This window comes from Leuciscus leuciscus (assembly GCF_965113295.1).
Source record: "Leuciscus leuciscus genome assembly, chromosome: 25".
Lineage (NCBI taxonomy): Eukaryota > Metazoa > Chordata > Actinopteri > Cypriniformes > Leuciscidae > Leuciscus > Leuciscus leuciscus.
This window is the reverse complement of record NC_138724.1, coordinates 32,434,690-32,453,210: the sequence shown is the minus strand read 5'-3', so window position 1 is coordinate 32,453,210 and position 18,521 is coordinate 32,434,690. Positions and strand designations below refer to the sequence as shown.

The 18,521-nt window shown below is 41.5% G+C and overlaps 1 protein-coding gene across 3 annotated transcripts in view; it reads right to left on the bottom strand.

The window, feature by feature from the left end:
• The window catches only part of cntn1a (contactin 1a), an 83,701-nt gene that overhangs the window by 18,069 nt on the left and 47,111 nt on the right, over positions 1-18,521 (bottom strand). For all 3 annotated transcript variants that reach the window (XM_082160647.1, XM_082160646.1, XM_082160648.1), the window contains 12 exons: positions 17,423-17,461; positions 12,247-12,373; positions 11,443-11,612; positions 10,870-10,965; positions 10,333-10,539; positions 8,317-8,416; positions 7,909-8,093; positions 4,798-4,922; positions 2,775-2,895; positions 2,532-2,682; positions 1,408-1,535; positions 943-1,115 (listed from right to left, as the gene is read on the bottom strand). In XM_082160647.1, coding sequence (XP_082016773.1) covers positions 943-1,115; positions 1,408-1,535; positions 2,532-2,682; positions 2,775-2,895; positions 4,798-4,922; positions 7,909-8,093; positions 8,317-8,416; positions 10,333-10,539; positions 10,870-10,965; positions 11,443-11,612; positions 12,247-12,373; positions 17,423-17,461 — 1,622 coding nt within the window. The remainder of the gene's footprint in view (positions 1-942; positions 1,116-1,407; positions 1,536-2,531; positions 2,683-2,774; positions 2,896-4,797; positions 4,923-7,908; positions 8,094-8,316; positions 8,417-10,332; positions 10,540-10,869; positions 10,966-11,442; positions 11,613-12,246; positions 12,374-17,422; positions 17,462-18,521) is intronic.

Below are 18,521 nucleotides of genomic sequence, written 5' to 3'. Positions count from 1 at the left end.
CGTTATAGTTAATGTTACAGTTATCATCATAGTTAACTGTTACAGTTACACTAATCATAGTTAACGTTACAGTTACACTAATCATAGTTAACGTTAGTTATCATCGTTATAGTTAATGTTACAGTTATCATCATAGTTAACTGTTACAGTTACACTAATCATAGTTAACATTACAGTTACATTAATCACAGTTACCGTTAGTTATCATCGTTATAGTTAATGTTACAGTTTTCATCATAGTTAATGTTACAGCTACACTAATCATAGTTAATGTTACAGCTACACTAATCATAGTTAATGTTACAGTTATCATCGTTATAGTTAATGTTACAGTTATCATCATAGTTAACTGTTACAGTTACACTAATCATAGTTAACATTACAGTTACATTAATCACAGTTACCGTTAGTTATCATCGTTATAGTTAATGTTACAGTTTTCATCATAGTTACTGTTACAGTTACACTAATCATAGTTATCGTTACAGTTATTGTTATATTGAACTATACAGTTATTGTTATAGTTATTGCTTCAGAACTATTTATATTTATAGTTATCGTTATAGCTATTGTTACAGTTCTCACAGTTCTTGTTATAGTTATCATAGTTTTTATTAGAGTTATCATTACACTTATTGTTATAGTCGACACTGTTATAGTCATCATTACAGTATTAAAATATGTACATTTACGCATCTGGCAGACGCTTTTATCCAAAACGACTTACATTGCATTATCCTATACATTTATACATAGGCATGTGCAATCCCCTGGGATCGAACCCACAACCTTGCGTTGTTAACGCAATGCTCTTACCACTGAGCTACAGGAAAGCTATATACAGTTATGGTTCTCGGAGTGAACAGGCCTTAAGGTCTGCTATTAAACTAAATCAATAAATATGAAATGTTTGTTATCAGTATTAAACAGACTGAAGTTCACCATCTTGTGCTCGTAATGCTCTCCGTCTCGGTCGAAGTCGATGATGTGCTCATCGAGGGACCAGATGAAGGTGAGGTCAAGGGTCGGGTCATGTGACGCCGCACACTCCATCCTGGTGCTCTGGCCCGCGCTGATGTCAGCGTTCGACGGGGCCAGAGTGATCTTAGTGGCGTCTGAGGAGAGAAAGAGAGACGCACTCCATTAAACATGACCAACTCATCTGAACACAGACGACTGACAGCGACGGACAGGAGATTCAACAGGAGGCGAATCGAATGGCTCTTGTGTATTGATCACGGTATCATCATTATAGTTACCGTTACAGTTATCATCGAAAGATTGAAGGCCATTCAGTCTGTCACACACACACACACACACACACACACACACACACACACACACACACACACACACACGTGGTTGCTATGGTGAAGAGGACCTGTGTGTTGTGTTTCCATGTCGTACCCGTGACTAACAGCGATCCGGTGCTGTTCGCTCGGCCTCGGTCGTTCTCTGCGAAGCACGTGTATCTGCCCTCGTCTGATTTAGTGACGTTGAGCAGCTCTAAACTCCCGTCCGGCCAGATGAAAACCCTGCATGAGGAAGGAAAGGCAAATACAGAGTGTTTCAGAGCAGCTTTACAGAGATAACAGGAAAATAATGCAACAAAGTTTGTTTCTAGAAGAAAGCGTCACAGTCCAGCTTAAGTTCGTTCAGTGATGGTTCATTTCTGTTGTAAAAAAGTTATTATTTATTTAGTTAATTTATATATATATATAACCGTTCTGGAGTGGTTCAGCTCAGTTCAGTTCTCATATAATGGTGTCAGTACAGGAGATCAATAATATTGTTGAATATTAAATGTCCCCAACTAAGCAAGACAGAAGCCGAAGGTGACAGTGAAGGAACCAGAACTCCATCAGTGACAGAATGGAGAAGAAACCTTGTGAGAAACCAGAGAAACCAGGCAGCATTACAGGTGGAAATAACTATTAGCAGGCAGGAGGGAATAATATGAATTTTTTCCAGAAAACTTCTTGCACAAAATAAATTCAAGCACTTTCAAGGACCTGAATCCAAAGCTATTTCCGTAAATGAAAACTGAATCCAAAACAAAAACTATTGGTCAAAAAACATTTTCGTAAAATGAAATAAAATAGAAATTTCAACAAAAAAATGAAAAACTAAAACTAAACGAAACTAACAACAGTTCCTGAAAAACGAAACAAATAAAATAATAATTAGCAAAAATAAATAATCGTTATTAATAAGCTCTAATCCTGTACTGGAAAATCACTTTTTGTCCATTCCACTGCGCTAGGCGTCTCGCGTCTCGCGTCTTTAGCAGCGTCTCGTACATGACACGACGTTCTCCAAACGCAGCACTCAAGTTAATATAAGTTCAACTTTTAAAAGACGTATCGAGACCTTTTTCCCTATTCCACTGCCTGTGTCTTTTTATAGATCTATATGTTTTTTTTCCCAAACTTTCCAGGGCCTTGACTTTTTTCTTTCCAGATTCCCAAACCGTCAAGGATTCCCAGGCCCCGTGGGCCCCCTGGTGGTGAGTGAGGTGCGTGACCTCTGACCTGCTGGAGTTGTGCAGGAGCTCGGTCCCTTTGCTCCAGGAGATGCTGGGTCTCGGAGCCGCTCTGGGTCTGCAGTCGAACACCACACGCCCGTTCCTGGCCCCCAAGAGTTTAGCCTTCACTGGGGTCCACTCGAACGACGGAGCGCCGGCTGAGGAAACAACACGACACACACACAGTCAATGAGAGCCCTAAAGCTCCCGATGACCTCTGACCCGCTCAACCAATCAGAGCTGAGCTCACCGAACACGCGGAGCTCGGCGTTGGCGTAGATCACGCCGTGACGGTTCTCAGCGATACACTGATACATGCCCGAATCCTCAAACGTCAGGTCCGTGAAGCGCAGCTCGTGGTTCTTGGCGTACTGATGGAGAGAAGGACAGATTCATCCGTCAACACTCAACGCTCTCATTAATAACATACATCAACATCATATTCCTATTGCTTATCATCAGCCTCTGAGAACCAATGAGAAGAAGCTCTTAAAACTGTAAAATAACATTATAACAAACATAAATAATTTTCAATTAAGAATTTAGAAAAAACGTACAAATAATTTGCACTGTATATATATATATATATATATATATATATATATATATATATATATATATATAAACAATTTAATAATTTATTTGATTAGATAAAAACATAAGATAAAAAATGCAGTACAAATCCATAATTTAATGCAAATTAATTCTAATAAATAAATAAATAAAATATTATATTTTTGCTGTTTATAGTTTGCTGTTTTTTATTTTATTTAATAAAATTAACTAATAAAAAAATAAAAAAATAATATATATATAAAAAACAGAAAAAAAATAAAAACAGCTAAATTAATAACTGATGCTGTACAAATCCATTATTTAATGTTAATTAATTCTAATAAGTAAATAAATAAAGTATTTGATTATTTATTAATTTATAAAATATTATAAAATAAAAACAATAATACAATGTCATGAAATTCAAATAAAATATTAAAAGTTAATATAAATACTGTGAAGACACTGATGATCTGGCATTATTATTCCGTCAGAAGTCATGTTTGATTAGCATCGCTAACACACTTCAGGTGTTTGTATGAGCACCATCTGCTGTGACTTATGTAACCAGGAGCATGATGGGAAGGCCTCGCTCCAGACGGGAACACAGCCAGCCTTCGACCTCCACACACACACACACACACACACTCGTTCACTACACTGGTCAGCTTCAGCAGTTCACACACGCATTTTACTAATCTGGACGCTTTCTGACATCTTTACTGACAGCAAACTGGGAAGATCACGAGTTCCTGAAGCTCTGAGAGCAGAGGATGACGACGGGAAGGTTTGATTCATGTGTTAAACACTGATGCAGGATCAGTCACTCGGAATGAAAGCATTTGCCAAAAGCACAACAGCTCCTGCTCACAATGATCCGATTTTAAATGCCAAACAAACAGTCCGTTCTACAGTAAGTCCGTACTCAGTCAGTCCGTTCTACAATCAGTCCGTACTCAGTCAGTCCGTACTCAGTCAGTCCGTACTCAGTCAGTCCGTACTCAATCAGTCCGTACTCAGTCAGTCCGTACTCAGTCAGTCCGTACTCAGTCAGTCCGTACTCAGTCAGTCCGTACTCAGTCCGTACTCAGTCAGTCCGTACTCAGTCAGTCCGTACTCAGTCAGTCCGTACTCAGTCAGTCCGTACTCAGTCAGTCCGTTCTACAATCAGTCCGTACTCAGTCAGTCCGTACTCAGTCAGTCCGTACTCAGTCAGTCCGTACTCAGTCAGTCCGTACTCAGTCAGTCCGTACTCAGTCAGTCCGTACTCAGTCAGTCCGTACTCAGTCAGTCCGTACTCAGTCAGTCCGTACTCAGTCAGTCCGTACTCAGTCAGTCCGTACTCAGTCAGTCCGTACTACAGTCAGTCCGTACTACAGTCAGTCCGTACTCAGTCAGTCCATTCTACAGTCAGTCCGTACTCAGTCAGTCCGTTCTACAGTCAGTCCGTTCTACAGTCAGTCCGTACTCAGTCAGTCCGTACTACAGTCAGTTCGTACTCAGTCAGTCCGTACTCAGTCGGTCCGTACTCAGTCAGTCCGTTCTACAATCAGTCAGTACTCAATCAGTCCGTACTCAATCAGTCCGTACTCAATCAGTCCGTACTCAATCAGTCCGTACTCAATCAGTCCGTACTCAATCAGTCCGTACTCAATCAGTCCGTACTCAATCAGTCCGTACTCTGGAGTTTCATCAGTTCTGCTGTAATAAAGCTGTACCATTTGCCCGTTCTTCAGGAAGTGCACGTGGGGTTTGGGTTTCCCGCTGGACACACAGGACATGATGTAATCGCCTCCGATGTCCCTCTCCGAGCTGCGGATCTTCTCCACCCACTCAGGAGCTCCTGAGAGACACACACACACACGCGCACACACACGCACACACACACACGCGCGCACACACGCGCACACACACGCGCACACGCACACACACGCGCACATGTTATGTTTTTTGTGTGTCATTCAGAGTGTTGGGGAAAGTTACTTTGAAAAGTAATGCATTACAATATTGCATTACTCCCCAAAAAGTAACTAATTACTACAGTAGAGTACAGTAGAGGTAGAGTACAGTAGAGATACAGTAGAGGTAGAGTACAGTAGAGATAGAGTACAATAGGCTACTTCATACTTGATATGCAAGATTTGCAGTTAGCATTAAAATACTAGACTTACCCGAAGAGGAACACTGCAGCTGAACTTGAACTTTAGTCAAGAATGTCAGAGGTTTTGGGTTCTAATCCGCATGCGTAGTTTTTTTAAACCGATTATGCTCATCAGTGGTTGTATATCAAGCAGGGACACTTTGTGTGCATTATATGTTGTGATTTCACCAGAACGAATAGATATGAGGCGCCGTCTAGGGCTTAAATCGAACTTCATTCACGCACACATAAAACGCTTTCATACACATATACTAAGTAGTCACACATGCATGTATACTGCTGAATGCTCCAACTATATGAAATGCACAACGTCACATCTAAAGTCGCTCACGCACACACACACACAAACCGCGCACATACTCATCTGAGACGCGAGCACACACACACACACACACACACACACACACACACACACACACACACGCACATACTCATCTGAGACGCGAGCACACACACACACACACACACACACAAACTCGCGCACATGCTCATCTGAGACGCGAGCACACACACACACACACACACACACACACACACGCACACACAAACTCTCCAAGCACATAACGTTACTCATATAGACGGCGCCTCATAAATAGATCGATCTCTGCAACGTATTGAAGCGCACGTCCGAGACGAGTGCGGTGTGCGTGAGCCACAAGAGAAAATAATTTTCAGCGCTAGATCGTCTCTTATTTAACAAACGAACTAAATGAATGCTCTGCTGGTTAACTGGAGATGTTTTGTTATTGGATCATTCGTGCCGCGAGATGTTTTATAGGGGGTGGTGAAAAAAGTCAGGCACCGAAATCAGGCACCGAAAGTTTCGTTCTTATTCGGTCTGGTTACTACCGTTTACGTCGGAACCGGTTCCCTATTGGAACCGGGTTTCGGTACCCAACCCTAGTAGAGACAGAGTACAGTAGAGATAGAGTACAGTAGAGTACGGTATAGGTAGAGTACAGTAGAGATAGAGTACAGTAGAGGGGAGTACAGCAGAGTACAGTATAGGTAGAGTACAGTAGAGTACAGCAGTGTTTCCCACACATAGACTAATTCGTGGTGGTGCGCCACAGAATCAACACCGGCCGCCACAAATTGCGTTTCGTTATAAAAAAATTGTTATGCTAATTAAAACACGCAGCGTGTTCATTCAGCTGCATTTCCTTTCCCTGCTCTCCCCTCCGTCTCTCTGTCACTCACGCGTCTCTCTCACAAGCGATTTTTTTGTCTCGCCAAAGCCTTATTTGATCGGTGAGTGATGTAGATGACTGCTGCGCTTGCGATAGGGCGCATATTACTGAAAGAACGAGCAGAGAGAGAGAGAGGCCCGGTCGCGCGCGCACCCTCACCGTCTTCAAACTATCTTGCTCTCTCTCGCTCCCTCGCGCATATTAATCAAAATCAATTGAGAATTGACACGATGGTAAAAGATCGGAAGACCGAAGTTTCACGTGGAGCATTCGGGTATTTTTTTCCTGAATTACTGCTGGGTGTTGTGCTAAAAAAAATAAAACTTACGTTATCTTATCTTCTCTGAAAAGCGTTCCGCCCATTCAGCTGACATGAAAAACACTTTCAATAAACAAAACAAAACTATGATGAAATGTTTTCTGTTTTGACAAATCTTGTGCGATGTCCTAACTACGGGATAATCACACAACGCGTAGCAGTTAGGCCTACAAGTCCGCTAATGACACGTCTGATTCGCGAACTAATGACTCCTTTGAACCGATTCAACCAAAACAATCTTTTAGTTAGACTGTTTGCGGTAAATGCAGTTGGGTTGTCGAGGTCAAAACTCTAAATAAGCTGTGAATCAAATAAATTTACTATAAATAATGTTATGTCATTTTTTACTCTTACACTGAATATTTGGATTTTGTGAAGGTGTGAATCATTTTTGATTAACATTTAATATAATAAAGTTCTGTGTAACAGATTATTAATGGAGATTATAAACCCCCCCCCACCCCCCCGCGCCACAAATTGATTTATAATCTGTGGGAAACACTGTTCAGTATAGGTAGCGTACAGTAGAGGTAGAGTGCAGTATAGGTAGAGTATAGTAGAGATAGAGTACAGTAGAGGGGAGTACAGTAGAGGGGAGTACAGTAGAGTACAGTAGAGGTAGAGTACAGTATAGGTAGAATACAGTAGAGTACAGTATAGGTAGCGTACAGTAGAGGTAGAGTGCAGTATAGGTAGAGTATAGTAGAGATAGAGTACAGTAGAGGTAGAGTACAGTAGAGGGGAGTACAGTAGAGGGGAGTACAGTAGAGTACAGTAGAGGTAGAGTACAGTATAGGTAGAATACAGTAGAGTACAATATAGGTAGAGTACAGTAGAGGTAGAGTACAGTAGAGTATAGTAGAGATAGAGTACAGTAGAGGTAGAGTACAGTAGAGGGTAGTACAGTAGAGTACAGCAGAGGTAGAGTACAGTATAGGCAGAATACAGTAGAGTACAATATAGGTAGCGTACAGTAGAGGTAGAGTACAGTAGAGTACAGTAGAGGTAGAGTACAGTAGAGGTAGAGTACAGTAGAGCTAGAGTACAGTAGAGGTGGAGTACAGTAGAGGTAGAGTGCAGTAGAGGTAGAGTACAGTAGAGTACAGTAGATATAGAGTACAGTAGAGGGGGAGTACAGTATATGGGTCATGTGACTCACCCTCCACGTGCAGGTGTGTTCTGTGCCAGTCTTTGCCTTTGGAGTTGTCGGCCTCACACTCGTACAGACCCTCGTCCTCATACTGTATATCGTAGAGATGGAGGAGTGCTCCCGCATTACTGATGTCATGACGATGGGCCGGCAGCTCGCCATCCACCTTCCTCCAGTGGATCTGAGGGATGGGGCTGAACACACACACACACACACATTTGGTCTTGCTGGAATAGATCTGCTACGCCCCATTTGAGCTATAATAAGTTTATAAAGAGCACATCTAATGCTGAAAAGATCTGATGAAAACTGAAATATTTGCAGGAAATTGCGCTGAATAATATATCGTTTGAGAGAAATGATTGAAGCGGTGCTTTTGCAAACAGCAGAAATCTTGTGGTTGGCGGTTTTTCTTACTTTCCCAGCGCGAAGCACTCGAGCGTGACGTTCTGCCCCGCCAGCGCGAAGACGTCAGGAGATTTGACTTTGATGTCAGCGGGATATTTCCTCACAGAACCTGAAGGAGAGCAGATACGAGACTCTCTCAGTAGAGCTCCTGATCTGAGACTCAGAACACACTCATGATGGACGGCTGTAATCGTCACGGTCACCAGCTGGAGTGCCCATGAGAGCCACCAGAGGGCGCTCCACATCAGACTATTGTCATTCCCTCACAAACTACGTTTCCCAGAACTCACTGCCCAGACTCATCATCCCTGACTGTATCCACCTGTGTCTCGTTACCCTGTCAGTCTCAGCCTATTTATACCATGTGCACTCATTCATTCCCTGCGAAGTCTTGTTTAGTGTCACACTGCAATTCCAAGCATTCTCCTGGTTTTCGATCTTCTGTCCGGTTTTCTTGGTTTCCTCTGTTTTTGCCTGTGCCCCTTTGACCCTGTTACTGTTTGGACTGATTACCTGGTGTTTATGACCTTTGCCTGTTTTCAACTACAATTATGGATTGTAAAAAAAAAAATATTTCACCACGTTTTTAGGAATAAAATGTTATATAAATCAATGCAAATGATATATGAACAAACCCCTCAGTAAAAACCTTCAGAATATAGATATGGATAAAACTAAGTTTTGAAGTATGTAAGTGTTGCTGAAGTGGAGAAAAAACTGATTTTATGAAAACAACCTTTAAAGATATTAATTAAAATCTACAGACGCAAATATATGTAAGGGTTAATGCCCTTCGAGGTGTCCATTGTCAGGTATTAATGGACGACGCGCAGTGGAGGACGGTTGCCTCCGCCGAAGTCCATTAATACCTGACAATGGACACCTCGAAGTGCATTAATCCGCTTATACCATGGTCACTTGCCAAATAACACATTTTTAAAACATTCGTTTATATTTTAATTAGTTTTACAATCGAAATCTAAAGTTTTTACAAACAATAACTTGGTTTCCCTGGTTACGCCTGACGGTTTATTTACTAGGTGTCCTCTATCACTTTTTAATGGACACCCTGCAGCCAATCAGAATCGAGTATTCACCCAGACCATGGTATAAATATATATAAATATAGTTGTTTGTACTGAGACATACTGTAACGTGCAGAGCTCAAACTTTCTCTCCAGTTCAAAACAACATGTATTGAAACCATGGGCGTCGGAAGCAAAAAAAAAGTGGGTGGGTCCTCCCCCAGAAAAATTTTACTTACACCATTTCATGTATTCTGATGCCTTTTAATTAAACAAGTAAACTAAACTCGCATCCACGTCGTGCATTACATGCACAGCTATCCGTGGATTAACCTGCTGATACCATGGTAATTTGCCAGCATTGACAACTTAAAGCTGTTATTTATGTTTGCAACGCAATATTTGACTGGAAGAGTACAACGGGCGGTTTTTTCGTCAGTTGCGGCTCGTTGAGAAATATAATGTAGCTATTTCAGCGGAAATGGAGTTTAATTCATTAGGGCATTCCTCAAGTGGAATGGATTTGACTGACGACGCTCTGAAAAGCGAACAGCTATGCGCTGAATGTAAAAGTAAGCGGGTCCAATATCATTGGTCTTAAAAAGTGGGTGGGTCTTGTCCCACCCATATACAATGGTTCCGACGCCCATGATTGAAACTAAACAGCAGAAAGGACTGATTTCAACTATTGAGTGATCAGAAACTCTGAACTAACACGCGTGTGAAAGCTTGAGCTGTTTGAGCTTGAGCATATTATGACAGATATGATTTCTTTAGGCAGATTATTTGAGTGTGAACAGACCTAAAATAAGAACCAGCTCACTTCAGAAACCACAGACGGTGAGTTTCAGATCTTCTGTCAGTTTGAACACTATGGAGTGGTTTCTGCTTTAGAAGATCTAACATCCTCTGCATGAGCAAATCATGTAGAAACAGCATTAGTAAAGACAGAGATATTCCTGCAAGCGCTTGTGTTTCCAGCACGGACTGGGAGACTCACGCTCGGCGACGGGCACCAGTGGGATGAACTTGCTGAAGACGCTCTTGGCGATGGACGGGCTGGAGACGAAGCAGGAGTAGTTCCCGCTGTCCGGCGCTCGGACCGTGGAGATGTACAGGTTCCCGGTGGACTGAGACACGAACCGACGCTTATCCTGAGGAATGAAGTCCGGGAACTCGTTCAGAATCCAGCGGAAGGACAGGTCCTCTGCAGAGACAGGAAGTGACATCACACGCGTTACTAACGTGTCCGTCAAACGCATCGATGAAACAAATCTTCTCTATATCTCCAATTCTAAAAGTATGTAAACGGATGAAGATAAAAGAGTGTCTTGTGAAAACGTGTAAAGATCTGTAAACTTCAGTTAGATGTTACATGTCTCTGTATGTTGTATGAAAGTACAAAAAGGTTGCTATGGTAACTTTCTAAATTACTGGCAATATATATGGATAATATGTTAATGCCTGTTTGTTATTTGAAATGATTGAATAAAGTAAAAGAAAAAAAAGAGAGAGAGAAAAAAGTTGCTATGGTAACCTGGGAAGTGTGGGGGCGGGGCACACAGAAGCACCGCCCCCTGCCCCTCCCTCACAGAGACCGCCTCCCTCTCGTCAGTGGAGAACATGTCCAAGTCTGAAACACAACAGAGTCTAATGAACTCCACACATCACTGTCACACACAACAGCAGAACTGCACAGAACACACACTTCTCTGAGTCACAGAACACACACTTCTCTGAGTCACACAACACACACTTCTCTTGAGTCACACAACACACACTTCTGAGTCACACAACACACACTTCTGAGAGTTCAGCAGAAACAGCACAAGAGTCTCTGACAGCAGAAATTAATATCTGTCAAGCGCTGAACAATAACGGCTCTGTGTGAGAGTATGTGTGAGGGAGAGTGTGTGTGTGTGTGTGTGTGTGTGAGGGAGAGATTGTATGTGTGTGTGTGTGAGTGAGTGTATGTGTGTGAGTGTGTGTGTGTGTGAGAGAGTATATGTGAGGGAGAGTGTGTGTGTGTGTGTGTGTGTGTGTGTGTGTGTGAGTGAGTGTGTGTGTGTGTGTGTGTGTCTCTAATAGAGCTGTTGTGTAGGAGACTCACAGCCGAACTGAACCGACGCTCTCCGGCTGACCACCGTCCCGAACTCATTGCTGGACACACACGAATAGTTCCCAGCATGCTTGCTCTTGTCCGGGAAACTGATGACCAGGTTTCCGTCCGTCAGGCTGTAGTGATCGTCAATGGTGATATCAGTGTTGTTCAGTCTCCACCTGAGAACACACACACACACACACACACACACTCACGATCAGAGACACACACACTCGCAGGATGACTGCTCAGATCATTGATGATTAATGCATCAGGAGTTCTAGCATGAATCAATCGATAATAATGCTAATGTTAAAGCATGTAAAGCGTGGTAAAGCATGGTAAAGTGTGGTAAAGTGTGGTAAAGCATGGTAAAGTGTGGTAAAGTGTGGTAAAGCATGTAAATCATGGTAAAGTGTGGTAAAGCGTGGTAAAGCATGGTAAAGTGTGGTAAAGTGTGGTAAAGCATGTAAATCATGGTAAAGTGTGGTAAAGCGTGGTAAAGTGTGGTAAAGTGTAGTAAAGCGTGGTAAAGCATGGTAAATCATGGTAAAGCATGTAAAGCGTGGTAAATCATGGTAAAGCATGTAAAGCGTGGTAAATCATGGTAAAGTGTGGTAAAGTGTGGTAAAGCGTGGTAAAATCATGGTAAAGCGTGGTAAAGCGTGGTAAATCGTGGTAAAGCGTGGTAAAGTGTGGTAAAGTGTGGTAAAGTGTGGTAAAGTGTGGTAAAGTGTGGTAAAGTGTAGTAAAGCGTGGTAAAGCGTGGTAAATCATGTTAAAGCATGTAAAGTGTGGTAAAGCCGCTGAGACCTGTATGTGGCGGGAGGGTTGGCTCGTGTCCTGCAGCTCATGATGATCTTGTCCTCCGGAGACTCTTCCGGGTAAATCGTGTCGACGGGCTGTTCTTCAAACACCGGCCCGAACCCTGACGACTCGTCTGAGACAGCGGGACACACACAGTAAACACAGTCACACTCAGATGATGAGGGACAGCTCCAGTAACACACACACACAAGAGAAACAGTGCTGTCAAATCCATCATTCCTGATTAATCACATATAACATCAAAACTTGTAAATACATCATATGTGTGTGTGTGTGTGTGTGTGTGTGTTTGAAAGAGTGTGTATATATATGCACACACACACACACACACACACACACAAACCTTTATGTTAGATGCGATTAATTGCGATTAATCAATTTGACATCACTTAAAATAAATTTGCATAAAAATTTATAGATCTGTCAAAGAGATTGTGGAGAATATGTGGTTTACTTTGTAAATAAAAAAATGCTTGAAAGTAAGGAGATAAAACTCAAAATAAATCATTTGTATGTGAAATACTTTTCTATTTTTATTTCCATTTGTATTTTTGAAATACTAATTTATGAAAAGTGTAATTTTCAGTTACAAATGTCTTTAGAGATTTAGTCTAGAGATTGTGTTGTTGTGTAGATGATGGTTAGGTAAAGTAAGTTAAGGCTTCAGCATACTCCTTTTTCAGTAAATATGTGAAATTATGTATAATTATTATGGAATTGTGTATGAGGACCATAATCTTTGAAATCTTAAGTCCTATAAAACAACACTAAGCATGTACACTCACCTAAAGGATTATTAGGAACACCTGTTCAATTTCTCATTAATGCAATTATCTAATCAACCAATCACATGGCAGTTGCTTCAATGCATTTAGAGGTGTGGTCCTGGTCAAGACAATCTCCTGAACTCCAAACTGAATGTCAGAATGGGAAAGAAAGGTGATTTAAGCAATTTTGAGCGTGGCATGGTTGTTGGTGTCAGACGGGCCGGTCTGAGTATTTCACAATCTGCTCAGTTACTGGGATTTTCACGCACAACCATTTCTAGGGTTTACAAAGAATGGTGTGAAAAGGGAAAAACATCCAGTATGCGGCAGTCCTGTGGGCGAAAATGCCTTGTTGATGCTAGAGGTCAGAGGAGAATGGGCAGACTGATTCAAGCTGATAGAAGAGCAACTTTGACTGAAATAACCACTCGTTACAACCGAGGTATGCAGCAAAGCATTTGTGAAGCCACAACACTCACAACCTTGAGGCGGATGGGCTACAACAGCAGAAGACCCCACCGGGTACCACTCATCTCCACTACAAATAGAAAAAAGAGGCTACAATTTGCACGAGCTCACCAAAATTGGACAGTTGAAGACTGGAAAAATGTTGCCTGGTCTGATGAGTCTCGATTTCTGTTGAGACATTGAGATGGTAGAGTCAGAATTTGGCTCGAATCATTTCAAATTGGTTTCTTGAACATGACAATGAGTTCACTGTACTAAAATGGCCCCCACAGTCACCAGATCTCAACCCAATTCGGTTGTTAAGTCGTGACGTAACCACTCTCCGATAATACTCTTTCCGGGTCCAAAGTCCAGGTCCTCTCTACCTACCTACCGCTTTCGCTAGTGTTTTGGTTATTATTGAGTGTTTTTACAATGCCGCACCTACCGCTTTCGCTAGTGTTTTGGTTATTATTGAGTGTTTTTACAATGCCGCAGTGCTGTGTCCCGTGTCCCGAGCTAACTCACTTCAACCTCGTAAATCTTCTTTTTCATTGATGCCTGGACTCTACCCTTAATAATGCCACCTGAGTGATGAGCTACACTAACCACTCTGTTGGTGTTAAAGGAATTTAAACCCTTTTTGACCACCAAGGGTGCCTCACTAAGAAGGACGTGATCGTAAATAAATGTACAGGTTCCACCATTGTTATTTCTGGACGAGAGGAGCGCTTGGACCCAGAAAAGGCTAAACGTCACGCGTGACGTCAGACTTAACAATCGGATAGAGCAGCGGTTCCCAAACTTTTTTTCCTGCGCACCCCCTTCTATGTCCCAACCGGGTTGGCGCACCCCCAATCCCCACTTCAAAAAAATAACGCAACAAAGCTTTGTTTTATCGCCATATAAAGACTCATGTTTAATCATGCGCAAATAACCAGAACACGCATGACAATAACAGCATCAACAAAGTGTCAATATAATGCAACAAAGCGTGCACAAGCTTCCACTTTTAAGAGGACGAGTGACAGACACAGGCTCAGTAACTGTTAACAGAAAGCACGGTTATTTTCAGCCGCGTAATTTAGCTTTATTTAAAAACGAAATATTTTGTAACATTACACATGTGACATGTTTTAAGGTCACTTTTGATCACTTTAATGCATCCTTACTGAAAAAAAATTCGGACTAACCAACACATTTTTGAACGGCAGTGTACATTTAGTTGGTCATTATTGCAATATAAACACTATCAGAGTGATCAACAAGGTATATCTTCATTTACCAGTCAAAGACGGAGCATTTTTCTGCTCTTATGTTTACTCCGTGCACTGTCAAGGGCTTCATCATATCTGTCGTGGTACCGGTCTTTGCAGCAATTATTTTACCGCAAATACAGCATCGAGCCTGGAGAAATGTAGCCACACTTTTGATCGACTTTTCCACACCTTTAGGGTATTGTGTGTGTGTGCTCGCGTTTCATATGAGTATGTGCGCGACTCGAGTTTGTGTGTGTGTGCTCGCGTTTCATATGAGTGCGTGAGCGACTTCAGGTGTGTCGTTGTGCATTTCATATGTATTTGTTTTATCAAAAACTAATAAATTATAGTTTTTTTTATTTAAAATAAAAGGAAAAGGAATTTACAAAGGAAATGTTTACTGTTCATGTTTTTTTTATTGTGTGGAAAAATCCCACTTAAAAAAACAGACCGCCATTACTTTTTTCCTCTCGCGTACCCCTGGGGGTGCGCGTACCACACTTTGGGAATCCCTGCAATAGAGCATCATTGGGATGTGGTGGAACGGGAGCTTCGTGCCCTGGATGTGCATCCCACAAATCTCCATCAACTGCAAGATGCTATCCTATCAATATGGGCCAACATTTCTAAAGAACGCTTTCAGCACCTTGTTGAATCAATGCCACGTAGAATTAAGGCAGTTCTGAAGGCGAAAGGGGGTCAAACACAGTATTAGTATGGTGTTCCTAATAATCCTTTAGGTGAGTGTATAATCAGTTTTCACAACACATGAACAGATGCAATAGAACAATGACATAATTAAACATTATAAACACTGAGTGAAATCTGATTTGACTGGATCAGGGGGAGTTGATGGATATTATTAGTTCATGTTATTTTCTTTCGGCAACATCAGAAGAAAAGTAGAAAGTAAAACATTATGAAGATGACTGTCTTAACGTGCACTGATAAATTATGCATAATAAGAGCATAATAATGTGCATTAAGAGAGTAAAGAGAGTCCATCTTGACCCGTCAGTGGCCGGTCAGAGGAAATCAATGGAGTTTGTCCTTCCGGAAGCGACTGTTGCTCTCATTCGTCATGAGCATATTCAGAGTGCTTGACTTTAATTGCATTATTTAAGTCACTTAAGAGCGTTCATCGCAGAACATTTGAGATGATAAAAACATGACTAATGTTCTGGAGTGATTTGGTGAGTGTATCCACACAGAAACTCTTCTGATGTTAGTTTCAGGAATCTGCTGGCGTCTCGCTGATCAGATATGAATTATTCACGAGCGGGGAGTGTAATCTTCAGTGCGCTCGTGATTTGATGTTATTAACTCGTCCAGGCGTCAGACGGGTCGGTTACTGTCTACTGATCTAAAACAGGCTGGGTTATCATGCAGAAGCTTCTAAAACAAACACACATGAATTAATGAGGCCAGGCTCATCAAAACTAAGAAAAACATACATTTATATAAAGAAACTAAAGCATGTTCTTATAAACATTATTCATTTTCATTGTGACATTATTTCTTAATGCAAATTAAGCAACCCCTGTCCCAATTGTTATTATTTTTTTACTCCAATTGTACTATACAATTTAAAAGAGTATTATATACAGTAATATATACATACACATAAATTTATATATATATATATATATATATATATATATATATATATATATATGAAAACAGAAATGAAATCAAAATATGAACTATACTACGGCATCAGTGATATTACAGTATTAGAGTGTTTGATTGACGCGCCAAGCTCTGTGTGTGTGTGTGTGTGTTCTGTAAACCACATGCAGTTGCGCAGATGAAACACACACAGATCAAAGTCTCTCCAGGAATCACTAAACGTCTGGAGAGCTCGCGGGCTCCCGAGGCTCTGATGGTGAACGGGTGCAGACGGTCAGGCCATGGAAATGGAAATTTCTAGATGACACCCTGTCATCTGTTTAATCTCCTGCTCCCCCACAATGCCCTGCTTCTCTATTACAGCCCTGAATCATTGTAACGTCTGTGAGATCTTCCCTGAACACAGAGCAGATTCTCGTCACGATGTCCTATCGTCTCACAGCGTCTCCAAACCAGGACGCAATAGGTTTCCAGCAACTGCAGTTTGTCGAAACTTAATAAGTAATGTGATGGATATCATATTTTGGGATGATATCAACTGAAATAAACCCCAGTAAATCACAGTGGAAACAAACAGTTCTTTTAAGCGGCGCTATGCAGTTTTGGCCATTTGTTCGCTGTTTCCTCGCGGGTTTCTCTATAGAGCTCCCCCTACAGCTTCGGAATAGATATTTGATAACAGGGTCGTCTAAACTCGTTGGCGACTCTCGCTGATGTGCATTTGTTTCCAAAGAAGCCGGCGAACGCACGGAGCCATGTCCACTGAGGTATGATGATACACAGAAGGCTAGCATATAAATGTATGTGTGCAGTGCCGTAAAGCAGTTCGTTACATCGCGAGACCTGATATCAGGCGATACTTCCTGACGCTGAGGCCGGCGGCCAAAAGTTGCAAGGGTGGTTTTTCCGCTCACAGGCGCTAGGGGGAAACGGGACGGCCACCATTCAACCCAGAAAAAGTCATATAACCATTCCAATGACTCCGAATCTGTTCAGTTCAGGTAAATTAAGCTAAAACAAACTGCATAGTTCCCCTTTAAGATGGACGGTTGAACTCACCTCCAAAGACTCCTGGGAAATCGGCACACACTGAGCAAACTGAAACACAAAACACCATCAGAAACCTGCAATCTTTACATGTTCGGTGAGTTTTATTTTTAAAACCAATCAGACTCCAGTATTCCAACATCCCAGAATTATTCAGTGCATCTCTTTAATTCTACCTATGAGACGCATGTGAACATGTTTGCATTTATACAGTAAAATACATGAGAAATGACAATAATGGATCTTTTAGAGTGACTGTCCAGATTATCCTTGATTATAGCTAAATCATAATCATTCATATTTTAGTCAATACTGAGGTCAAGATCATGCACTGACTTTTAGAACTGTTTAACAGCGGTTTTCTATGAATTTCAGATATAATTCTGCAGAAAAACAAATTAAAATAAAGCTCAAATAAATACAATGAAGAATCCAGGACAATAATCATTTTATCTCTGTTATCTTATTTTCATTATCTGTGGAAGACTGAATCCTAATTGAGCATTAAGTCTGATTAAGCAGGAGTCTTGGTGCAGATCCTCTCTGTGTCTCTTTATAAAGCAGCGACTGCTGATGTGTGTGTGAGATAGTGGCTGATCAGAGCTGATGTGTGTGTGTGAGACAGCGGCTGATCGGAGCTGATGTCCTCTGATCACTGACCGTTTGCAGTAACACAGGACAACAGCAGATCTGATTCAGCAGGTTTCAGTCGTATAATCACAGCGAGAGGAAGGTTATAGTATTGTCGTATACTCACAGCGAGAGAAAGGTTATAGTATTGTCGTATACTCACAGCGAGAGGAAGGTTATAGTATTGTCGTATACTCACAGCGAGAGGAAGGTTATAGTATTGTCGTATACTCACAGCTAGAGGAAGGTTACAGTATTGTCGTATACTCACAGTGAAAGGAAGGTTATAGTATTGTCGTATACTCACAGCTAGAGGAAGGTTACAGTATTGTCGTATACTCACAGTGAGAGGAAGGTTATAGTATTGTCGTATACTCACAGCTAGAGGAAGGTTACAGTATTGTCGTATACTCACAGCGAGAGGAAGGTTATAGTATTGTCGTATACTCACAGTGAGAGGAAGGTTATAGTATTGTCGTAT